Source organism: Siniperca chuatsi, linkage group LG2 (genome assembly GCF_020085105.1).
Source record: "Siniperca chuatsi isolate FFG_IHB_CAS linkage group LG2, ASM2008510v1, whole genome shotgun sequence".
In the NCBI taxonomy this organism is placed as follows: Eukaryota; Metazoa; Chordata; class Actinopteri; order Centrarchiformes; family Sinipercidae; genus Siniperca; species Siniperca chuatsi.
In genome coordinates, this window is record NC_058043.1 from 17766619 (window position 1) to 17792957 (window position 26339).

Sequence of the window (26339 nt, forward strand, 5' to 3'; positions counted from 1 at the left end):
CAATGCTAGCAGCTGTGTGAGGCTATACTTAGGCACAGCTGTGTTTTTAGCTAAATGCAAATGTTAGTATGCTTACTTGCTCATAATGTCAATGCTAACATGCTGATGTTTAGCAGGTATAATGTTTACCATGTTCACCATCTTAGTTTAAAGCTAGAGTGCGGGACTTTTACATACGTCCATTACATTCGAGCCCTTGCCAAATGAGTTCACACAATGCTGATTAAGCCACCAGGTAAATCTCTCTGTATTTTGAAATATACAGAATTTTTCAATCTGGTGTCTGTGGCGACATTCCCACGCTGGCGCACCTGTAATGATGCGTTTGACAGAGCAGAAGTGGGGAGCAACCCAGAGTCATGTAAAGAGCTCTGTGATCCACCATTGCTGTAAAAAAAAGGTCCATTGGAGAGAATGTTTATTATTGAGCATTGTGCATTGTTTATTGTTTATTTTGTTTATTATGATTCTATAGGTTTTGTTAATATGCTTTGGCAACGTTGTATTATATGCAATCACGCCAATAAAGCCACTTGAATTGAATGGAGTTGACGCAACACTCTCTCTCTACATGCAACCGTAGTGACGCAGTAGGCTACAGCAACTAGGAGTGAAACCTAAGAAGCATCCAAGAAACGCTTCTGATGCTCCAGATAAAGAAGAAACTTGGCGTTTAGAGGAAGGATTACATTCAAAACAAGAAAGCGATCAACGGCGAGGACAAACACGGATAACCATTGGTGTAGCTTTAGCTTTTCCTTGTTGGAGAGTGCTGAGAGAAGGGACTGAGGGCAGACACAGATGTCACGCTATGGCTATGTAGCTATTGCATTTACTCTACCTAATTAATTACTGTCTTGGAACTGTGGAAATTACTCTGTATTTTTGTAACTATTTCTAAACACGAGCCTGGGGCGAGCTCACTGTAGGCATACATCATAAGTACGCGTCAACAGTGTTTGTGTAATTACTCTCACTGCCAGAAGGGGAGACAAAAGATCCGCTTTAACTAATTATTTTAGTACTTTAGTGCTAATTAGCGCAAAACACAAAGTACAGCTGATGGAAATGTCATTATATTTGCAGGTATTTGGTCATAAAACAAAGTATTGGACAAATAAAGATTTTGACCTGATGATGGCGCTAGAGGAAAAGTTAAGAGATTAATTCATCCTGAGGGGCCGTGAATGTGTGTACAACATTTCATGGCAATGCATCCAACAGTTGTCCAGACATTTCGCTAAACACCACAAAAGTCAACCTCTTGGTGGCTAGAGGAAAAGTCAGGGGATTATATAAATCAGTAGGATTAATCTTCTGGACACCATGGATATCTGGAACAAATTTCATCGCAATAGTTGACATTGCCATCCATAGAGCCACGCTGCTAGCATGGCTACTAAAAATGTCTTTCACTGTGAAAAAGACACTTCAAGAAGCCTGGAAGAAAGATAACACTTTTGTGTGGAGGTCGAATCCAGTCAGCCTCACATTGAGAGAATGAAAACAAAACAAAAACCTCCCCAGATTTTGAGAACATCTTTGATTATTTCATGATCACATTTCCTATGTAAACTTATAAATACATTTTTTTGCCATGAAAGATTTTTGACCAAATTTTGAACCAGAAAAATCCAGAAATCCGACAGCAGCTTGTCCACTCTTTATTATTAATATTTTTGGTGATGTTCACAATTTTTACAATAATTTGTCAGTATCATACAATCATAATATGACTGAGGAAAGAGAGAGAGAGAGAGAGAGAAGCTGTAAGGGAACATTTTTAAACGTGTCTCCCATACAGACAGTGCTTGAAACGTGTGCTCAGTAAGGCCCTGCACCCACACACACAGTCACACACACACACACACACACACACACACACACACACACACACACACATTTTTATATATACTTACACACTCACTCTCCAGCACTTGTAAGGAAGAGTTGTAGTATCCCTTTGCCTATAAGGGGCAGTTTCTAATCATTGCTATTAACTGACACTAATGTGTCAAGCGTCTTTCAGCCTAAATTATTCTTCAGTTTAATAACTTGATATTGCTTTTACACAGACCTTGAATTTACTGCTATGAGGACAACAAAACAAATGCTAACTGCTTTGCAGTCCCAGTGAAAAAAAGTGCATTAATCACATTCGTTATTTCTTCATGTTACATTTACTGCTAAAACCTTTTAAGACATCAATATACTTCACATGGATCAAATCTATCTTCAGTATAGTTTGATTGCACAAGATTATTTACAGATTTGGACAACAGAGAAATACATGATGCACTGTCAGCAGGAAGTGCCTGAGTCACACAGACTAAAACAAGACAAGAGATGAAAAAGGAATTAGTTTATAGCCACACTAGCAGTAATACTCTTTACACACAACACTGTTGAATGGATGACAAATAAAGAGACAAATTTGCTGTTGTTAGATCTACCACTAGAGGGGCAGAAAAGTAAAGTTTTGCCTGAGCATGGGATCATATTACACAAATGAAAAGGGTTTATCCTCTGTACAGTAGCTGTTTGAGGACAGACTCAGATAGTCAGGCTCAGCTCTACATAAAGGTGAGTTTGGACTGAACGTAAAGGGAATTTTGGAGGCGAGTTTAACTTGAGCAAAAAATGTGCAGTACCTCCAGTACAGTGACAGAAGGAAAAGGGACACAGGTAATAAAAGAAGATCTGGAGTTGCTGCTAAGTTAGTTAGACTCAGTCAAAGTCTGAGCTGGCACAAAAACACATAACACAATGGCTGTTATGTTGAATAAACTTGAACTGTAAAAACACTCCAACATTCAAATTTGTAATTGGTGAAAATTTGCTTCATGTTCAGCCTGAATGCGCTCCCAATTTGGCTCAATTTTCAGTCTAAGCTCTACGTCATCAGTCTCAGCTGTAGTTAGGCTCAGCTGTGCTTTTGCCGCGTTCACATTTAGAAAATAATTACAAGCGTCTGAGTTAGAAAAACTGTTCATACCTCTGAGTTGTAATTCCAAGACTGAGAAATCGGGAATTTCTGACGGTGACGATATCTCAGAAGTATCAACAAACTGTTGGCAAAATGGCTGCAAGCCACGCTGGCAGTTACATCTAAATCTAATCCAATATTAACACTAGTAGAAACAATTCTGCTAATTTAAAAGGAGCTATACACTGTTTGTTTGTGTCAGATTTCATTTGTTAATGAACCACTCCAAATACATCACAAAACACCGCAAAAGTAGCTAATTTAGCTGTTTAAATGACTACAAGGGTAGCAGAATTGCAGAATTTGAGCTGAAAGCTTGCTAACATGCTAGCAACTATTGAATATGTTAGCATGATGATATTCCATATAACATTTAAAATGTTAGGTTGTTAGTATGCTAAAAATCTTTTCATCCTAAAGGTAGCATGATAACATGCTAATATTTAGCATGTAATTTTCAGCTTGTTAGTGTGTTTTCATATTCAATTTGCAGGACAATCTGCTAACATTCAGCATATTAGCATGCTGTCTCAGCATTCATCTCAGGTATCCTGTTGTGAACTAAAGTGTTGGACAAAAGGAAACTTTGATCTGCTGGTGGCGCTAGAAGAAAGTCAGGGTATTGATGGTAAACCATCTGAGGTGTTGCTAGTGTGGCTACAAACAAGTAGACCAGTAAACCTGAAGTGGAGACAGGTGAGTGGACGTCTCCTGACACCAGGTGTAGCCAGAAGAAAACACAGCTCTCATGAGCACAACAGAGAACCAGCTGCTGCCCATATAAGACTTCACATCACACATTACCTCCACATCCCAGCAGCAGTTTCACATCCCGCAACAAGAATTAGCTACACAAACTACAAAATAGACAAATCTTTAAATGTACAATTTAAATAAGCATCACACAAGATGAAAATATACAGTATATATATATACTGGCCACTTTTAAAAGATAAATCTTTGTAGTTCATCACACCTACATACACTGCAAATATACAGGAATATAAATATAGTCCATTTAATCCTTAACACCACGGCTTTGAATATTGTGATAAAAAAATAAATAAAGGTTTCCTCTTCCATGTAACAGGAACTTGAATGTGTTCCGTTTGAACTTGTAGACAGTTTTGCACAACTATTCACTATCAGTGTGTTTCAGGGAAAGATGTCCGTCTTAACTTTACCCGTTCAGACTGTCAGCTGGTTTAACATCAGTTCAACCAGGAGTCAAAGGAGTCTTCATCACAAAGGAACCGCGGTGTGACACGTGTGTGCATGTATGTTTTTGTTTGTGCATGTATGTGCACATGAGAAGGACTCCAAGGCTTACAGAAGTTCATACTAAGTTAGCTGATGAGTTTAATATTCCATCATTTTGATTTTTGTTCCTTATGTTCCTAAATCTTTTGGTCCATAGCTGATTTTTCTATTTCATGTTCATTATGTTTTTGGTCCATAGTGAACATAGTTTGTGCTCCAACATAAATATATATTGCTTACTCATTGTGTGGGACATATTTGACGGCAGCAGTTATTTTAATTCCACATGTGCATAAATGTTCAGAACAATAGGTCAACGGTTAGGGTTAGTAATTCACTTGTGTGCAATAATTGTGTAAAATCTCTTTTGTGCTTTTCTAGCATTGTCATTGTAAGTCAAAAGTGGAATGGACATTTGTTTCAAATTCACATGAACAAGCTGTGCTTTTTGTCGCTGAAGAATTAAAACAAGCGCTTTGTACTTCATTTTCAACACAATTCAGCATAAGTTTTGTTATTTCTACTTTTTACCCTTTGGTGGAGAAACTGAAATGAGGGATTTCCACAAGTTATAACGTGCGTGTAATGGACGATGAGACTGTGGCTTTAGAACAAAAATCATATTATCCTACATCATATTACTATACTGTACACCGCTGTTTACAGAATTAACAAGAACAATACTGGCTACACACAAAATACAGCAGAGAACGGGAATGGAAGCGAATGGAACATAAATGAATGTCTTTAGAGCAGCCTTAAGCAGAGTTTACAATATGCAGAGAAAACCCTGTTAAAACAAATCTACATAATGTTAGTGTTTTTTAGTTTAGAGCATCAGAACAGAGGTGCATGTCAGTGCTCATGTAGACATACTGTATGTACTCATTGAAACCAGATCTAATAGAAAAGATCGTTTTGTGTTAGACTGTATGGCTGTGACACGCAGTACCACTATGGAGGACAGCAACGCAAACACTGACAGGCTTTCAACCTTAAAATAATTCATTCAAATAACTCACATTCATCTTGGCTCTCTGTGCCAGTGTATTGAGTGAAAACCTGTTCAACCAGCAGGACCAGACCGGCTCCACTACATTCATTCTTTCAGGTCCCCAGCACTGTGCAGACAGGGATGTGCGTTAAACTGTGGGGGGCTGTGTCTGCTGAGGATCCTTGTACTAAGGCAAAGAAAAGCAGATCACAGAACTTCATCTTAAACCCTGTGATGTTAAATACAGAATCAATATAAATGTACAGCGTGTCACTATCAATCTCACCCTGATTTCAGTGTTTGATCTACTGTTAAAGAGTGAACTTTTTTTTTCTCCTGCTGCAGGTGGTTCCTTGGTCTTATTTTGGGAAGCACATGTTCAGATAAACTGGGCGGCTACATACAGTTTTGTGGTGTTAGTAGGGCAGTGGCGGGGACTCTCTGCGCTGCAGTGATCCCCAGTGGAGACTTTATGGCTGAATGGTAAAATGTGCTATGGGACTGGGTGTCAGAGGAGTGTTTGGACAGAAGTCAAGAGTCAGACTCTGGTGTGGCAGGCGTGGTCGGTGTAGTCGGTGTAGTCGGTGTGGTGGGGCTGATGGCAGCATTCTGGTAGCTTGTACCGTAGCAGATGTTTGGAGACAGGGAGTTGGGGTCCAGGGGTTTGTTCCCTCCTGGAGTCAGGTAGGCTTTGCGTGCCGGCACTGATGATGGCACCTCGCCGGGCTTGGCGCCGAGTATGGATCTGGCCTCGTCCTGCTCCTCCAGGTTGGACATGTCCTTCATCATGGTTTTGCGGTAGGAGACAGACAGCTTGTTGGAGCCGTCTGACATTAGGTTGAAGCGACGGGCGATGAAGACCACGGGGAGAGGAAGCATGGCCACTACGATGAGAGAGAAGCACATGGCCAGTGCCCAGGGAGGGTAGCTCTGGAAGCGTTCCTGAGCCTGCAGACACACAGAGAGGGTTTAGTGATTATGTGACAACTTAAAAAGAAATCCAAAGACAAAATATTTCTCGAAATGGAGAGGAGCATAAGAATTAAAATATTTGCCTTTAAATACAAACTGTTAAAGTTGAGCAGGTTGTTTTGTTGTGCAGTGGTGGAGAATGCTAGTGTTTTTTTTAGCCATGCTAGCTGCATGGCTCCAGGGAAGGTAATGATGATCTGTCAAACGTACCACCACTTTGGTTCAGACTGAACAACAACTATTGAATGGGTTGCCATAAAATGTTGTCCTGACATTAATGGTCCTGAGAGGATGAATCTGGCTGATTTTGGTGATCCCCTGACTTTTCCTCCATCGCCACCATGAGGTTAAAATTTCAGTTTGTCCAATGCTTAATAACTCCCATTCCCATCAGCCTTAGCTGTACTTTGTGTTTAGTGCTAATTAGCAAATAGGTAAACATACCAGCTTAACATCAGCTTGTTAGCCTTATCTTAGCATGTTAGCATGCTGATGTTAGCATTTAGCTCAAAGTACCATTGTGCTTAAGTTCAGCCTCACAGAGCTGCTAGCATGGCTGTAGACCCTGTTTTCCTTATGACAAAAATTGATTTGATTTGAAAACAGGATAAAGAAGATGAGGGTATGTATAGAGAATAAACTGTAAAAAAAACAATACTTGATAATTACAAATACGTCAATTAAAATCAAGCCAGTTTTATTTATATAGCCCAAAATCACAAATTTCTCTGAGAGCTTTATAATCAAACAAACGACACCCTCTGACTCTAGACCTGCTAGATTTTGGTCAAGTAAAAACCCTTTAACTGGAAAATATAAAAATTGTAGTACAACCCCAAACACACAGACTGACCAGGTCTTCGACCCATGCATTGTATCCTGGTGGGATGACGGCCATCTCTATGACAGTGGCTGAGATGAGCACAATGAGACACAGAGGGGAGACATACTTCCACAGGTAGAAATAGATCATATTTGGTCGGAAACCCAACATGTCCTCCAGATCCTGCATGAACCTGACAGAGACAAAAAAATTACAGTAATGATCATGTCCCTTTATACAATTTTACACTTAGTTAACACTCCTCGGTTCAAATTTGAGCATGATGAATTGCAGACACATACATACAAACCTACAGCTAGTTGTACCTTTTTGTGCCGTAAATCCAAGCGACAGACACATTTTCCAGGATGACCACTACAGTGAGAGGCAGTCCGGCAGAGTAATCATCAAACATGGTGACAAAGTAATTCCCTGAGCGTTGAACGAACAACAGGCCACAGAAGAAGGCCACAATGCAGCAACACACTGAAACAAGCCCAGAGAAGAAGAAAAATGAGCGCCCATTCAGAGGAAAAGATGAGAAATGTTGGTCTAATAGAAAAGAAAATGGAAAAATTAAATGGTTTTATTGCCAGTAAGCTGTTTTATTTCCTGAGAGTGTTTTGCATTCAGTACACTCAGAGCAATTATACATAGTCTAATGCAACCCATTCCCAAATGTGCTGAATAAGGGGTTTCAACTACTAATAGCATAAAGTGTCCTGACTGGGGCAGTCAGAGGGGAAGGTTCACCTGTGAAAAGCTCCTTCTGGACCTTGTAGGTGTCGAGGACAGGTGTGGTGATGCCGGTCATGGTGCCGATCATGCTGCCCAGACCAAGGTTGATGAGCATGAAGAAGAACATGACCGACCAGAACGGAGACCCCGGGAAATGAGTCATGGCTTCTGTGAAGGCGATGAAGGCCAAGCCGGTGCCCTGGACAGCCTGCAAAGAGACGGTCAGAGGAGTGAAATCAGGTAACAGACAAAACATGCTATGGATCCAGCTGTTGCACGACTGTGCCAAAGACTCACCTTGTTGAGCTCGTCCTCCAGGACACAAGGATCCAGACCCAGCTGGGCAAAGCTGCCCTCTTTCACCGTCTTGATGACCCCGTACATCTCAGCGTAGTCTGATGTGGTGAGATGGGTGAAGTTTATATGTGGGGGGATCAGATCGTGACTCAGGACGTTAGAGTTGAGGTACCCCAGGATCTTCTCTGCATTCCTACGGAGATAAAAGGACAGAATCAGAATCAACTTCAACTATTGGTCAGGTGTGTTGACATATCCAAGGAATTTAACTCTGGTTCTCAGTAGCTCTCAACACAGTAAAACAAATTTACAGGACGATGCACATACAACAAGGCAAACTTTATACCTGCTAAACATCAGCATGTTAGCATTGTCACTATAGGCATGTTGTCATACTGACGTTAGCATTTAGCTCAAAGCACCGCTGTGCCTTGGGCTACACAGAGCTGCTAGCATGGCTGTAGACTCTAAATCTTTAAATTTTATTTTTCAATGCAGTGAGGAGCACAAACAGAAGTCCATTTACTCCCATTTAATTGGGGTGGAGGAATTTCAAAGACATACAGTATATCTCCAAACCTTAGCTTGTAAAATCAGAACTATCTGCATGGCTAGATACCACTAGAGGTAAGTGAGACTACTTTAAAACAACTTACAACTTGAAGATGGTGGGGAATAAAACACATGGTGTTAAGTAACCTCTTTACTATATGACTACTACTATTATGATGTTGTTGCTTTTTTCCTGTATGTCGTGTAAATTTAAGTTCAAATTCAAATTAACCATTTCATGTGGTTGATATGGTCATGCTTTTTTTCTTTTGCGTTGTTTTAATTTTTTGGCTTAAAGATTTTATGGTTCACATACAGTATGAATGGTGCGTAAGGATAAATAGCTTTTGCAGGTGTGAACTTACTCTACGACACACTTTTCATTCATGAGGTTGGCCTTGAAGCCCAGCACAGCGAACACCACCAGTGTGGCCAGAATGGAAGTGAGGAAGTTGATGAAAGAGACAAGCACGGCATCAAAATGACAGTTGTTATCGATCTTGTTGTAACTGGAGAAGGCTATGACTCCTCCAAACCCCAGACCCAGGGCGAAGAAGACCTGGGTGGCTGCCTCCCTCCACACCTGGGGCTCCAGCATCTTCTCCAACTGTGAGAAACAGATTGAGAAAGTCACTTTATAACTGTATAATTGAGCATTTTCCAACATGGCTGATTAAAAATACTGGGATGAAGCAGTTTTGACAGTCTCACCTTGGGAGTGAACATGTGAGCGATACCATCCACTGATCCCTTCAGCATTAAACCCCTGACCAGGAAACAGAACAGCACCACATAGGGGAAAAGAGAGCTGAAGTACATCACCTGTGAAAGTGGAAAAGGGAAAACATACATTCAGGAAAGGGAAACCAGTGGTCTCCTTCATATTTTTCTCTCCTCGTGTCATCCATTTGTGTCTCATCCTCTCCACTACCTTCCCAGAGGATGCGATTCCTCTAATGACGGCGAGGCAGACGATGATCCAGGCCACCAGCAGAGACAGGGTCATTTTCACGTTGAGGCCGCCGCTCTCTGCGATGCTGCTGGTGGTGTTCAAAGTCTGGCGGTACCAGAAATAGGTCGTAGCCGAGCTTTTATCGCACTCCGGCTCCACAACTATATGTTTTGCAGACAGAAGGAGATGGCACTTTAGTTTGGGTGGTAATGAAGGAAAAGAAATGGGTGCGAAGATGCAGCAGGGGGGTTTGGATGTCACAGTGAGGAAGATGAAGAGGGAGAAAAATGATGAGATTGAGAGTGTTTGCTCAGGCTCAATATCTCAATTCTCTGCCTGTTTACACCTCTCAGACGTGAAGTGAGCTAAACAAGGTCATCTGTGTGTTTAGTATGCAAAGCATGAACCTCCAATTAACAACACCTGAGATTTTGTTTTCCAGTGCACACACAATATATTCTCTTGTTACCTTGGGGAAATGATATATAGTGTGTGGCTGAATTTAGAGTCAGCAGTGTTACGATTCTCCACTTAATATTGCAGGATGGTGCAGTTATCTATGCGGATAAACACACAGACACAAAAGACACATACAGATGCAGCATCCTTCAGACTGAGCTCTGCTCCCCGTCTTTCTGCAAGGCAGCCGCAGCCTTGCTGAGTCATACACATGCTGAGTGTTTCTCAGCCGCAAAGGGGGTTATGTTATTATCACTTCTAATCAAATGAACTCCAGAGAGTTTTAATCTGGATTATGTCCATGAAGTTTACACAGTTTGTCTGATCTGCTTACTGTAGGTGTGTCGATAGACTGAGGCGGCAGGGCTAAAGCTTGTAGCATGCTGTCCCATTGAGGAATTACTGTGGGAACTATATACATACTATTTCAAAGATTGACCATAACAATGACACAAATGGGTATTTTAACATAATCCTGAAAATGTACGCACTCTTGATATCAGATGAATGCTTTCATCTACTGTAATAACATTTGACTCAACAGGTTGATTTGAAACAAAAAAACAAACACAAACTGGTCAGTATTATGAACCACTTAATGACCTACAGCCAAAATAAATTTCTTATATCCTTGAAGAATAAAGCTACTATATGCTGTGCCCAGATGGAACCAACTTCCTGATGATTTTACATGTAAATGGGCCCCAACTTTAGCAACTTTCAAATCTAAATAACAGTAAAAACTCTCCTGTTTTCCTGTGCCTTTGACTGATCACTTTCCTCTACTGCACTTGTATTTCCTTAATTATTAATGAATAATTTCTTTTTATTCTTTAATCAATTTTATTTTTCTCTTCGTTGTGTTTTTAAATGTTCTAAAGCATTTATTTGCTTTATGCAAAGCACCTTACAGTAAATTGTCTCTGTATTTGAAAAGTGCTACAGATATAACTTTCCTTGTCTGTTAGTTAGTAATTAATGTCACTCACTGGCAAGTGTCCCATTCTTTCTGATTGGACAGTCGCTCCATGGAAGAGGATACTGGAAGGACTGGAAGAAATAGAAGATGCTCCAGCCGATGATCACATTATAGTAGAGCCCCACGAAGCCACATACCTATAAATAGATCGATAGATGTTACCAATTTGTAATTTTTTATTGACATTTTACAGTATGCCCTCTGCTACGTGTCGTAAACAGCCAGCATACATTACAGAAACAGAAATTACCATTGTAAGGTGTCACATTTTATACCTTCACTAAATTATATAAGATCTGCAGAGTGAGAAAAGTATGCAAATGAGGCAGCATGCTTTGTGTTTGTCCCACGTTGCTGTCAGTCTTCTGAGCAGTCTTGCCAACCAGGACATTCACAAGCTAAGTAAGGTTGAGGAAAGCATGAATAATTAAAGCGCTCTCTTTTCAACACTGATCTTCTATGAGATATTTATAGCTCCTTCTGCGCCAGCTGTGCAACTCTAAAGAAAGGCTACCTTTCACTCTCAAACACGTCAATACCTCCCATGAACCCAAGAGAGGCTGATACAGTGTGAAGTGACTCCAGATGTTCCTGTAACTTTATCCTGCCCATGGCCATATCAGTGTCATGATCATTACATGCTATAAACATGCACAAGACATACAAAACCATACTTCATTTAAATTAGGGATCAAATTACGTTTGTCCCTTTGATAAATCACACAGACAGAACAGTGGCTTGTTTCTTATCCTTAAACTGGTGCACATTCAGCAGATGTGCTTCTGTTTAACTGCAGGGTTTGACAGCTGTTCCCCCATTACAACCTCCCTGATTCTTATCTGAGGACCCACACTTTTTCTCTCCACCACGTTGCTGTCAAACTGCTTTGGGCGCCATAAGAGACTTTAACAGCTACAGCACACTAAAGAAAGTATTATCAAGAGTATGTTTTAGGCTTACGACTATAGAGATGATATGATTGTGATTAAAGTAAAAAAAAGAAAAGAAAAACCTGTACTTTCCCCCCCTTACCATCAGACTGGACACCCCTATCCCGCCCAGACTGGGACAGACGTAGTTCCAGACCCCGATGCTCCCACGTCGGATCTTCTGACCAACAGCCAGCTCCAAGAAGAAGAGCGGGATGCCGATGATGAGGAGGAGGATGAAGTAGGGAACCAGATAGGCACCTGAAAAACAAGTATTCTTGTTGAGCTAATACTGTACACTGTATGAAGCATTTATCCCAGACAGAGACCAAAGGAATAAATATGTTTGGTTGGCAGAAAAACAACAGAGATGTCTGTCCTTAATTTCTGTCTATTAGTCTGACAGTTGCCACAGACACAAAAGGAATTTCAGAAAGAATAACAAATTAAACTAATTAACTAACAGAAATTGAGCTGGTACTGTAGGAATTAAAGAATGTCATTTTTTCCAGACAATGTAAGAGTGGACTTTATGTATGCTTTACATTACTGCTGCTAACCACTTTACACAGCGAGCTATATTTTAATTGTGTTTTTAATTTTCATAGGCTTACTGAAAGGAAATCGATGAAACCAAGTTCAAGTCTGGACGATGGGAGAAACTTTGGAAAATGGTCAGCAATGATGTAAAGCACAATAGGAAAATAAAATGACCAAAAAAATAGAAACACCTGTACTATGTCATGCGATGAAAATGTCAGCTTTTGTTGAGACCAATACTTTCCTTGTTTGTTTTTTAAATTACAGTAAATTCTGTATTTTGACGCTGTAGTCGCTGTAGCTGCTGTTGTATTAGACTGTATTTAGTTGTTTAATATTTTGTCTACCTCATTGACATGCAGAGGACCAAAAGTATTAGACCTTTCCAATATAATGCAATTCAATACAACAGCGACATCACAAATAGCCTCAGAAATGACCACAGAGTTTTCAACACAGTGGCAACAACAAATAAAAACTGTAGGCTTCCTCTACACCTTGCACGTTGTATTTTTAAAGGACCAATGTATTAGACTGCATCACATTAAATTCAACAGTTTGTACATCAGTTTCACTTGCAAAATGTGATGTTTCAGTGAGATATATTTACCCATCCACCAATCCTCCTGCACCCTCTCAAATGTAAGGTCCTCGGCTCCACTGATGAATATTCTCTGAATTTCATTTTCATTTTGATGGAGGTCTATATTTGGCCTGTGGCAGCTTAATCCAGAGAGACATAATCAGGATGCAACTGTGTTTTATGTGCGAAGGGGGAGTCATCATCTGGCACTTATAGCATGTACTACTATTAATACATCAAAAGTAGGAATTACATATAGTGGCACACACACATTTGATAGTGGGTGGAGTAATGAGGCAGAGAGAAGAGAGGAGGTGAAAGGCTAAATCAAGAAAGCTGAAATAGAGAGGATAGTGAGGTTAAATGTAATGAGGAGTTTTGGGTCTTTGCCAGGATCCTCACGCAGATCCACTCCATCACAGGTTATTTAAACTGGAGGCTGTGATAGGTATGATATACGACAGAGTCACGAGCATAAAGATGTGACAATGGAGGGAGAAATGATAGAGGATGTTCAAAGGGAGAAGAGAAAGACATGACGAGGAAGAGAAATAATGGAATTGAGAGAGCAGGAGCCCACACAGCGATAACTGCCAAACAACATAGACCTTTAATGTGTCTGTAATTAGCTGCCTGACAGGAAATTACGGAGTGAAAAAGGGTCACTCGCCAGGTCACATAACCTGACTGGTCTGGGAGTCTACTGTCAGTAAATCCTCTCTATAGGCAATAAATCCTGCCTATATAGCAGACACGGGCAGTAAAGCAGCAAACACAAAGACTTAGAGCAATGTAAGCAGTAGCATGTCTATCAATCCATGATAGCACTGTGTTTCTCCTCTATAGTGAACAGGTTTACACTGTGTAGTCCTCCAATTACATGCACCCCAGACCAAATTCAATCCTCATCACTGTACAGTTACATTCATTTTTTTTATCAAGCTCTTTTCTGTTTACCAGAGTATCAGTAGAGGCCGGCGTGCCCTGCTTGCAGTAGTAATCAATAGTGCAGCTATATTTAGACTTGGCTGTTTTCTGCACAATGCAGCTCCTCTCTTGGCACTTCTGTGCTGAATGGAACTGCATGTAGTTTGTGGTGTTTGGGGGTTACTAAGCTACTAAAGGTGAACAGGTAAACAGGAAGCTGAGCAGATGTTGACTTGATATATGTGAACATCAGCATTCGTGTCTGAATGACTTCATCAACAAATCACTTGTGTCAAGTAGGGCTGAGCAATATTGTGAAAATCAATATCACAGTTTTAATACAAATATTTTCCCCATATATAACGATATGGCAAATATATGCAAAAACACAACACTTGCGTGTAGCATATATTAATCAAGAACTATTTTTCTTAGTTTTTAATTACAATTTATTATTACACTATCACAATATAATTCCACTGAAAGTTGATAAATGATAATCTTGAATTATTGCTTGTGTATTATAGCCCTTGTGTCAAAGGCTGCAAATGACTTTAATGGTGCAAAGACTGAAAAATGTCCAAATAGATGTATTGCTACTTTTGGGTAAAACTACTTAGATATATCCTGCTTAGTTCGAACTAGATTGTTCTTGTGCTGACAATGATGTTGTTAACATGCTGATATTTAGCAGGTATACTGTTAAACATGTTCACCATCTTAGTTTAGCGTGTTAGCATGCTAACATTTGCTAATTAGCACTAAACACAAAGTGCAGCTGAGGCTGATGTGAATGTCATTAGTTTAGCAGGTGTTTGGTCATAAACCAAAATGTTGGACAAATTAAACTGTTGGACCCGATGATGATGCAAGAGAAAACACCAGGGGATCAAAGTTCTTACAAATCATCCTGAGGGGGATATCGGAACCAAATTTCATGGCAAACCATCCAATAGTTGTTGAAATATTTCAGTCTGGACCAAATTGTTGTACCGACCGACTGACTGACCAACCAACATTTCCATCCCTAGAGCCTTGTCACTTGCATGGCTAAAAATCACTATAATAAATACAGTGCAAGAATAAAGTAATGTCAGATTACACTACTTTGTTGTTTGCCTATTCAGTGTTTCTTACTTAAAGGCTCCATAATTGTCTGTTTTCTGATCATAATGGAGAGCTGACAAAATTAGTTTTCTGTATGGAAGTGATTATAAATGTGGAAAATCACTTCCATTACACGTTCCCCTTCATGGAAAACATACTTAACGTTGCTATTTTTAGAACTTTCAGGTGATTAGATTGTTTAAATATTCAGATGCCATTTTATTAGTAGAAAAATTAAACATTGCAGTGAAAATTGGAGCTCTCTATGTGTAGCTTTGAGCCCTTTATTCTCAGTGCCCCTGGGTTGGAGACACTATCTGCATGCATTACTGGCTGTCTTATTGTCTTTTCTCTTGTCACTATCACAGAGGGTCATGGTAATATCCTACCACTGTGGCCTTCAAGTTAAGAGGAAGTTACTAATTTTAAAAAAAATCTGAAAAAGTAAAGGAACTCTGTAGTAAATGTCTCTACTTGAGTACAGTGACAGTAAATGTGATCAGTTACTTTGTGCCTAAGCTTAGATGAATGACTGTGACTCACCTCCTCCATTCTTCTGGCACAGGTAAGGGAAGCGCCACACGTTCCCCAGACCCACAGAGAAGCCCACCTGGGCCAGGATGTACTGCAGTTTGCTGTTCCAGGCAGGGCGTCCATCGTTTTCGGGTACCTCTATCTGCGGGACTTTCTTCCCGGCGGCCCCTCCGACGTTCAGGGAGCTGCTCTTGTAGTCGAGCGGCTCCTCGTGTGCGAGCAGGTCAGCCACCGACTCTGTGACGTGCTCATGGCTCTGCTCGCGCTGCGTCACCTTGCTGTTCTTAGGCATCAGGGTCGGGAAGGGGGTGGGGGTGGAGAGAGAAAGAGAGAGCGAGACAGAGACTGGTAGGAGCAGGAAGAAGTGATACAGGCAGAGAGTGGAAAAGAGATGGATGGATGTAACCGTAAGGGAGATGCTGAAGAGTGATTTCAGGTCTGGGCCTCAGTCCTGCATCAGAAAAACAGAAAGGTCAAACAGAAAATTGTGTTTCAAAGACATCATCAAAATTAAAATGTAATAATGTCCTATCACTGGACAAAAATCCCACAAATAGTCAAAATTTTAAATAAAAGAATGTCAGGTTTGTTCCCTTGACAAGGATCATTTAATGTACAGTAACAAAAATACTTTTCCTGGCTTTGATCCTTAAATAACACTTCACACAGCCGCTGACACAATTATTCCTCCATTTAGTGCTTGGTTAGGCTCGTAATAAGACGTTGGATTGTAACACATGGTTATGCCTCTCCAGAGCCATGAAGGATGTCAGCATAAAGACAGGAGACCATTCGTCACACCTGTGTGTTAACTTAACGTGAAAAAAACCCAGCAGGGACTTGAGCAGGGATTTTTATGCTGAAAAAAACAAAACAAAACACCACAGCTTTTTTGTCTCTTATGCAATGTTTATGGTTCCAAAAAATTCCCAATCCTGCAAATTGTTCTATTTAATTTCCCTGTTCTGCAAAGCTTAACTTTAGGGGAGCTTTTTTTCCTGCAAATCCCCTAATCCTCTGAAGCCTCACAGCAACATCCATCCTCACCCCTCCTACAGGGAGTGGTTGGTTCAACCCAAACGTAATGGAGGAAGTGAACATGATGCTTTGGATGAAGTGCCGTCATGTGTACTCCTGATCTACATCACATCCCTCTTAGGTTCATTACTTATTGAGTGAATCGTTTCTCCATAAAAAAAAAAATGCAACGCTTGTATGTGGCTTATTTGAACACTGTTTTACATGCTGGAGGAAACGATAAAGAAAACAAAAGAGTATCTCACGTTTTTTGATTCTCTGTGTTTGGTAGTGGCTGATAAAGTCACCAAAGTCCTGCTAAAGCAGAAGGAAAATTCACGGCTAAAGGAAACAGTAGAGAGCTGGGGCTGAGTGAAGATGCTGCACCTCGAGTGTGATGAAACAGCAGTGATGCACACGAGCCTTTATCATCACAACGCTCACAAAGAGCATAAACTCCACACAAACACCCTGAGAGCTCCTGATGGCGGCAAGAAAGCTATAAACACTCAGAAAGTCCTTAATTCGTGCTCAGAATGTGCATTTGCTTTCCTTACTTGTGTATTTTTCATCCCACAACAGATTTCCTTCTCTGTGCATGTCAAGATGAGCCTATGATGCAATAATCCACAGCCATTCACAAGTCTTCATAATCCTGTGTGCATTAACTATAAAACCCCCAGCGCTGCTTTTCTGTCTTGTCATTCAATCCCATCCTACAGTATACAAGACACGTAATATCAATCAGAGGCTGCATCATCCAGCCAACACAAGAAATGAAAACAAATCAACTCACCCAACCAATAATCCAAAAACACGCAGTTCAGATGACCCCAGCCGATGCTAAGAGTCAGACTGTGTGGATTTTATACCACAGTAAAGGCATGTTTTCTATGGCAGGAAAAAGCCTTTGGTGGGCCTGAAATGTTATCTTTCTCCTGTGCTGATCATAGCTTTGTCCTTGGAAGAAGATGTACATATTCAGTAGTCAAAAACGGAAGAATTGCCAGAGATTCCGTATGCTCATAACAAAGGAAAGCATTCATATATGCGGGGCATTTCTACACTAACATATACTGTACATGACTCGATTCATTGACAAATCGTCTCAGCTCTAACCAAGACATACTATTCAAAAATGTGTAATCATCACAATGTATTACAAGCAACAAATCTGAATGACTATAAATAAAACTGCAGATATTTCTCACACTTAAAGAACACCTACAGTAGCTCTTCATTGTCATTGCCATGCAAGCATGTTTTTGCATAGAAGTCCCTGTTAAGAAATTGCACTGGTAACTTTCCAGCACCAACAAGGTCACAAGTTGAGCCCTAACTGTGAACACATGCTCTTACACAAGTTTTCACTGTCAGACATCACAAAATCATGAATATCAGTAAAACAGTAAAAGTAATACTCTCATGCAAATGAGTGCAACATCACAAGGTGTAGTGTAGGTATAGTCCCAGAGATTAATAGTGAGTTATATTTGAATAGATAGTGGTGAGGTTTCCAACCACTTCCAGTAAACAATGTAACATGCGACTAACAGGATGAAAAACAGCAAACCCTGCAGGTATCAGCTTCAGTAATCTGTCCTGTTGAAATGTCCACACTTGTTAATTAATCGATTACTGATCCTGTGATTACCAGCCTCTTTTACAAGTCTGAACACAGTTAATGGTTAATCAGCTGCAAAAGTATTAAAAGTCTGAAACCTTTAACAACCAACTCATCCCCACTTAGATGCAACTCACCCCCCCCATTAGATCTCAGAAGTTTAAAAAATGAATGACCTGGAACAAAGCCACTACTACTCTGAAGCATTAGGACATCAACCTCTTTTAACTCTAAACTACAGCTGCACAGAGCAGCTGCCTTCACTCATCAACACCACAACAGGGATCACTCATTGTGAACACCAGGTGACACATCTGGTGCTGATGCTGATCGCCCAGTGTTTTGTCATCTCCAATTTTACTGCTCGTCACGAGTGACGAACAATCAAGGTCAAAGACGATTATTTTCTGACCTCTGTGTAAACTAGAGCTCATTTCGGTCTTGATGCAGATTTTACACGATTATAGACAACTTGACATGACTCAAAACAAGTGTATGGCTCTGCGGCCAAGACACAAAACAAAGCAATTGAAACTCTTTTCCAGCTGTCTGTGAACTCTCTGCAGAAATAAACAGCCCACATCTTTTTAAATGCAGGCGATAACACCTATCGCGCTGTTTCGCCTCTCAGAAAGAGGGATGGAGGGATGTTAGAAATAAAATTCTTTCTCACCGTGAGTCTTTAGCAACGATCAACAATAGCCAGGGTTTATAATGAACGCAGAAAATCTGTAGAGAGGCATGAATACATCCGCCGGGCAGCACTGTGTGTCGGCGTGGTACTGACTGAGCGCTCACAGGACACTGGAGGACGCAGGATCACATGCTGCTCTGCCTACAATTGACATGCAGGGTGGAGAGTCCGGGGCGCTCCGTGACGCACAAAGTGCTGCTCATTACCAACAATGACAAATTATCACCTGACACTCACTCACTTGTTGTTTTAAAGACTTCCGGCCATCACAGCATCTTTGAACGGGAAGTGGGGTGCTAAAAAAAGGGCAAAACTGTGCGCGGATTTGTCAAGGTTATCCACTCCTACCTGAGGAAGTGATGGTGTGACGCAGCGTTCGTCATTCCTATTTCAATTGAGAAAAAAAATGAAGGTATTCATTCAACACTGGCCTGTCAGGATAGCAGCATGGGATACAGAACCCCCCACCTCCTATTCAAAAGGCGCACAAAAATAGTGTTGAGGTTTTGTTTGCATCCCCTCCAAAACACAGTTGGCTGTTGGTATCAACTGTCCACACTGAGAAACAGCCTTTTTCCACTGCTCAACAATGAATAAAACTCATAATATATATATGAACAATAAATGAATAATACAGTGAAAAGGAGAAAAGTAGGACATTTTGTACTTGGAGAAGAGTAAATGTGTTATTATTACCTTCTAGGTGTAGGATCATTTACTTAAGTAAAACTAGCAATACCATCCTGTAAAAATACTCACTTACAAGTAAAAGTCCTGCATTCACAAATTTACTTAAGTAAAAGTACAGAATGTACTTAAAGTATCAAAAGAATGGCTCCTGTCAGTGTATAGTTATTATATTATGGAGTCCTTATTATTGTGGCATTAACATGTAAGCAGGACTTTAATGTTGTACATCTGGTTGGCCAAGATGGAGCTAATTTTAATTGGATAGTTTGATCTGATGATTACATCATATTTCATAAACTGATCATACAGTATGTGTTGTATGTAAAAGCTCAGTCTGAAAAGTAACTAGCTACAGCTGTCAAATAAATGTAGTGGATTAAAAAGTTCAACATTACCTCTTAAATGTGGTGAAGTATAGAGTAGAAGTATAAAGTAGTTCAAGTACTTAAAAATTGTACTTGAGTCCATTACTTGAGTAAATGTACTTTTTATCACTGACAAGAATTACATTGATATAAAAACACTGTTTTTATTAAAATCCTCTTTTGGAACAGAAATGTATTCTCTAAGAGAATAGACGTGTAATTCTCTTCATAGATGACTCTGATAATCTCTGACTAACAGCTTTATCTCCCTGTCTTTGGACTGGGTGGCCATTTCTCTGTTAAACACTGGACATGCGACATGACTGCAGCAGACACAGTCACCCAAGGGAACATAAATCATGCACCAGCCACCAGAATATTCTTTAATACCACCGAGATAGGGGAGGAAGACATCATCGAGTGGCCATTTTTCATCCTGACCGGATCGATTTATTCCGTCCCCCATTCCCAGATGTCTGCCTCCTCCTTGGTCGTCTTAATCAGATGCTTTTCCTCACTTGCTTCTTGATGTTTCTCTTCATCTGCATCATTATCATCGTTATGGAGTTTGGATTAAGTTACAATACATAACATAGGGGTGTACATATGTGGAATTAAGTGGCTTTAAACTCTGTGAGAACAAAATCCTGTTTAACAAGCACTAATACAGTTTGAACTGACTCCAAATAAGATATGCCCTGTTTTTGTGATGCTTTGCAGTAGGATATTGTTCAGACTGTTTTTAGGTTAGACTAAAACCCACACCAGAATGTAGCGTCCGAGATGAGCTCAGGGTCTGATCTGTCTTTCCTATTCCTTATTTCTACAGCTGGTCCTCACTCTGTGGCGCTTTTGACGCACCTTCTCCAAGCTGACTACTGGGAGCAGTTGCCACAGCAACCTCGGGATCATATGACAGACTTTGTCTCATCTTTGCACTCTCCTTTCTGCATTCCTCCCTCGATAAATTGCTTTTTCCTAGTTGGAGAACAACAAAACGCATTTCAAACATCCACACACGTGTGACCTGCTGCATTTCCTCTCCTGTTAGTTGTGCTTAAACAATGGTCTCTGAAGTTTCTGTGACATCCTATAGGTGACAGATGGAGATTAATATTTATTTAATCCAAATCCCAAGTAATTTAAGTAGGCCTAGTTGTACCATACTAATACCTCTTCCTCCCACTGTAATTCCTCTCTTTCCTCCGCTCTACCTCTTTCTTCTTGTTTTAGTGAGTTTTAGAAGTGTACCGTGGATTAAAGATGATAATCTGTAGTTTCCTCACCCCACTTTTGCTTCCACAACCTTTTTCTCACCTCGTATCATGGGAGAAAATGTCTGACAAGAAACCTCTGAGATGAAAATGGAAGACATGTCTGAGACAGCACACTGAAACAAGTCTTAACAGGATGATAAAGTCTGATAAAGTTTAAGAACAAGGATTAAAATCATGTGACAAAACAAGGAACTGATTGTAAAGTAACACTGTCTTCTTCCACAAAAAACTAGTACTGAAGTGCTGCAGGGCAGCTGCTAAGTGGTCAGTAGTGTGCCACTCAATGATACACACATAATTTTTCAGGCTTTTTTTAAGCCTGCATCAGCAGCCTTGTAGGCCTCTGGGACTGTTGGCACAGCGGCGCTGCTGCCCTCTCTGGTTAGCAAATGACCAAATAGCCCCATCTGGGTTGGAGGAGCTGCAGCTCTGTTCTGCCTTCACTTACCCCGTGTCCTTTTACTCATACCTGCATTTATTGTACATACTTTTAAACCATTTTTTCAACTTCACTCCCACTGTGATAATCTGCAGAGTTTGTGGTTTTGTAAAACCCTACAGATGTGTTCTTGGTTCTTGTTAATTCAGCACCAGATGTTAACAGCCATGCTAGCAGCTCTGTGAGGCTGTGTTACGGGCACAGTGGTGGGTTGAGCCAATGCTAAAGCTACATGCTGACAATAACAAAGCTAACATGCTGATGTTTAGCAGATATAATGTTTACCTTGTTCACCATTTGAGTTTAGCGTTTTAGCATGCTAACATTAGTTAATTAGCACTAAATACAAAGTAGGCTGCAGCTGAGTCTGATGGGCATGGTTTTGCAGGTATTTTTTCATAAACCAACATACAGCATGGGACAGATGATGGCGCTAGATGAAAAGTCAGAAGATCACCAAAGTGATTACAATTCATCCCGAGGAGGACATGAATATCTGTACCACATTTCATGGCAAGCCATCCAATAGACATTTCGCTGAAAACCACAAATGTTGACCTAATAGTGGCGCTAGAGAAAAGGTCAGGGGATCAGTCAAGACAGTAGGATTCATCCTCTGGGAACCATGAATATCTGTACAAAATTTCAATGCAATCCATCCAGTAGTTGTAGAGATATTTCAGTCATCAGGATCAAAGTGGTGGACCAATCAACAGACTGATATTTCCATCCAGATTCACCCTGCTAGCATGACTAATAAACTCAGCATAAATCTAAACTAAACACCAGCCAAGCTGACGTGACAGTATATCCTGTCAGGGTTGAATTTACAACCTTTAACATTTCTCTTTGACAAGCTTTCCAGTTACTACATAAGATTTTTTTCTATTAAGTTTATCTTGATTTGACTTCACATTTTTATCACCAGCATCCTTTTCTTTGCTTCCACTCCCAATCCCTCTGCACAGTGTCCTTCCTCTTGTTGTAAAAAATGTCTCTCTGGTATCTTTACTTCAAATATCCTCTATGATTTTGGTTGTATCTCAGGGTCCTTGGTAACTGACGTCAGCACCCTGTCAGAGCACATTTCTACTCTGCTGTTCACCTTCAGCTGCCTCTAACTTCACAATGTCTCCTCCTCTGCTTTGCAGCACCCGCTTTCTTTTGTGCTTCCCCCCCACGCCCACTTCCACTCACGTGCACTTATGCATTCTGCATCTGCACCACCACATCCGCCCAGTACTTTTCCTTCACTCCAGTCTCATTTATATTCCTCCCTCCCCATCCCTTTCCTCCCCCACCCCCTCTCTCCCATTTCTCCCCCTGTGTTTTGCACTGTCTGGGTCACTCTCACCTCCTAAAAAAAGCTTCAGCCTGCACTTGGCTCTGTGGTATGGCTTATCTAGTCCATTATTCTTAGTACAAGCACTTGAACAAACATAATTACATCGACACTGTAATTCATGCTGAAAGCAAGTGAATGTGAACACTTTTGACAGATGTGAATGGATAAGTCAAAGAAATTGACGTCTACATGTGTCAGCCCACAGGCATGACATTGCTCTCTGCGATCAATGCACTGATGATTCAATGACTCTTTTAGCAAGAGGGGTAAAGTTCATTAATGGAATGGATGCTCTGTTTTGTCAGAAAGGCTTGTTCTCTCACAGTACTACTTCATCCGCATCATACACAACCTGTGCAATACTGTGTGAAACAAAACAAAATATACATTATTTTAAGGAAATACAAAAACAAAACCTTTTCATGAATTGTTCATTTTCGCCCTAAGATGAAGAAATCAACAAAGGGCTTTAATTCATGCATAACTTGGCTTAACGTCACATGTGTCAAAAAACACCCAACTGTCTTGGTTTTCTACTTTAACTGTCCATGCGTCCTCTCAGTAGCGTAGCACCTCCTGCTTTCCCAGAGTACATCAGTGCGCGGGGGTGTGCTGGTGCTGTGCAGGTGTTCAGACAGTGCAGAAAGTGGGTCATGTCGGGCTCGAAAAGACACACTGCGGTGCTCCGCCAAACAACAACACTCAACGATGGTGTGTTTATTTACACAGGTTGTAATAAAAATGAGGAGACAGTGAGAAACATAACAGATGGATGCATTTAAAAATCAGTTGGGTGCCGTGATGCACTGTAGTGATGAGACACAGTAGGTGGCTCTCTGTTTGATTGTCCACATGATGGGAAATTCATCAAGGATTGTACACTGGTGCAGGTTAGACAGGTGAAGGATTGGTTGTCTTTTGGTTGGTTGATGACAGAAACATACAAACAGATCTGTTACTAAGCATCTGTCTCTCATGAAAGCCAGGGTGCAGTGGGTCAGGCTATGCTGTTCACCTTAATGCGAAACACAAAAATAGAAACTCATTAAAAGCTGTTTTTCCTCACTAATCCTTTGCAGATTTCCCCTTTGACAGCTCATTAACAAAAAACCCTGCACGCCATTCTGTTTTTGATGGTTATAAACAGATGAAACGCATATCTGTTGCAGTATAGTCAAGGTTTCATATTTCAGTGAATTAGCAGCAGCCTTGGTGAATCTGAGATTGTCTAAAACAGCATTAATCTTTTAAAAACATGTTATTTAAAAGTTACTGAAAGTTTTACTGTGTGTGTGTGTAGGTTGCTTCCTGTTTGTTATCTAGTGGCGTGAACATATAATTTAATTCCCTTTGATAAGTTTGCCACCATTTTATACGTAAAAACTATTTTGTTGACACACTTCACTGATGGCTGCTTTGGTTGCTCCATTTGAGGAGGACAAACAACTGACCTGGATACTGGGATGAGATTTAAAGCAGAAACAAATCCCCATATTATAGACACATTTTAAACCCATTTTAAAACTGGGTGGCAGATTGCCTTGCTGGGCCTGTGCGGGGTCATGTGACAGTCTATAGAAGAACTTCAGCAGATGGTCTCTCAAAGAGGGGCCAGTCCAGCTCACAGGGTTGAGGGCAAAGTTCCCATCACCATTTTTTTGGACAACATAATCCTTTTAAAATACTCCTGCAGCAAAGCACACTGCATTTTTTTTAGTAAGTGTTGTTGGTGCAACAAGGTTGATGCAACAAATAATAGAGTCAGACTCAGTGAGACAAAAAAGGGATATAGATTAAAAGTTATTGAGAGCAAATAATTAAAATATATTGAAACCAGAAGATGACCAGAAGTGATTAAGCCCCTAAAAATGATCGAAATGTGATTTGTTGTAATTTTTGCAAAGATGAACTTTGTTGGAAATTAATATGTATGTTCTGTGATAGCCTGCGCAGAGAAAAACAGCATTTCATCAACAGGAAGAAGTTTTTCAGCAAGCTCAGGTAAAGAAATGGAAATTAAGCTGAAGAAACAGACATTTGCACGCGTGTCACAGTGGAACATAAATTAAATGGAGACAGACGTTTGTGATTTGTCAGCTTTTCTGTCCATAAAGCAACACAGTTTAATAACTGGACAACCACCTCTCCCCCTGCTGTCATGCAGGCTGTAATCCTACGCGTGGGAGTGCCCTACATACATGCCTCAGCATTTTATTCCTGTGTATTGTCAATAATAATGAAAAAGGCCCACACATCCACAAATACCCAACTGACTACACAGATTGGTACAGTGTGGATGATGGTTCGGACTGCACTACAGCTTGGGTTGGAGCAGTGTAATTACTGTAAGAAAAACAAGAGTAACACATTGAAATGGAAGCAAACTCAAGGTCGCCTCTTAAGCTCATTTCATTCAAAATGATCTGAGGGGCAGGTCACCATGTGACCATATGGGGAAGCTTTAGGAGTTACATTATGTATGATCTTAAACTGATGCCGTGAAGGAGTGTAGAAAGACTAACTGCTATGGTAAGTAGAGCTTTTAGGATTTATGTAGAGGTACAATATGTGCAGCATGTAGTAACGTATATATTTGATGTGTGTATGTGTTTTGCTCTGTATTTTTTATTTCGATCATGTTTTGGAATTTGTCTACAATGGATTTTCAGTTTTATTTAAAAGAGTATAAATACACAGAAAATAAACAGCTCAATAAGATGTGTGATGATAAAATGTGTTTGATTTGGACAATTTTCATAACAAATAACTGAAGTTAAGTTAGTTTTAATCATTTTGGTTTGTTTTGAACAGCCTAGAATAACATACTTAGATGCTATATATTTAAAGTGTAGAGGTTTCTTCATGTTTTATGCAGAGTAATGATGGGAAAATATCCAATACAAATCTTCCAGAGACACACCGGCTGAGATTTCTAAGTCAACACTTTCACTCCACTCCTGGCAGCCACTGAGGAGACCGAGTCTCCTTCCAGTCAATAATCAGGATACAACAGTGTTTGTCAGTCTAGACAGTTGGTGCTTTGCCTTTATGTTTCAGTGAATAACTGCAACTGATGTGGTTGTTAGGAGAAACCTCTCTGCCCCCTAGTGGTAAAAACGTGTTTGTTCAGTATCCAGCAGACCGACAGGAGGGCAGCTGGTAAAGACGCACTCACACAAATGGATGACCTCTGTTTCATTTGTTACTCACAGCCTGTTCACTTTTTTAAACACAGTTCGATCTTGTATTGTCATT

General features: G+C 40.4%; 1 protein-coding gene across 3 annotated transcripts; it reads right to left on the bottom strand.

Annotated features, from left to right (window-relative positions):
* Nucleotides 1-1648: 1648 nt before the first annotated feature.
* Nucleotides 1649-19434, bottom strand: LOC122865377 (sodium-dependent neutral amino acid transporter SLC6A17-like). 3 transcript variants are annotated; one of them, XM_044173748.1, is made up of 12 exons: nt 19317-19434; nt 15643-16084; nt 12046-12203; nt 11023-11149; nt 9554-9735; nt 9334-9444; nt 8988-9229; nt 8071-8263; nt 7789-7981; nt 7362-7521; nt 7066-7228; nt 1649-6188 (listed from the first exon to the last, which is right to left on the bottom strand). In XM_044173748.1, exons 2-12 carry the CDS (start codon nt 15923-15925, stop codon nt 5772-5774), a joined length of 2229 nt encoding a protein of 742 aa, XP_044029683.1. In that variant the 5' UTR covers nt 15926-16084; nt 19317-19434; the 3' UTR covers nt 1649-5771. The 3 variants fall into 3 exon arrangements, with proteins under 3 accessions (XP_044029683.1, XP_044029676.1, XP_044029668.1); XM_044173741.1 differs by having other exon boundaries at nt 19210-19318; XM_044173733.1 differs by lacking the exon at nt 19317-19434 and adding an exon at nt 18948-19184.
* Nucleotides 19435-26339: the final 6905 nt, after the last annotated feature.

Coding starts and splice junctions, on each gene's coding strand:
- LOC122865377 (XM_044173748.1), bottom strand. CDS start 15,925: ATGCCTAAGAACAGCAAGGTGACGCAGCGCGAGCAGAGCCATGAGCAC. Junction 9,736..11,022: donor AAAGAATGGGACACTTGCCA/GTGAGTGACATT, acceptor CAAAACATATAG/TTGTGGAGCCGGAGTGCGAT. Junction 8,264..8,987: donor AATGAAAAGTGTGTCGTAGA/GTAAGTTCACAC, acceptor TTATCTCCGTAG/GAATGCAGAGAAGATCCTGG.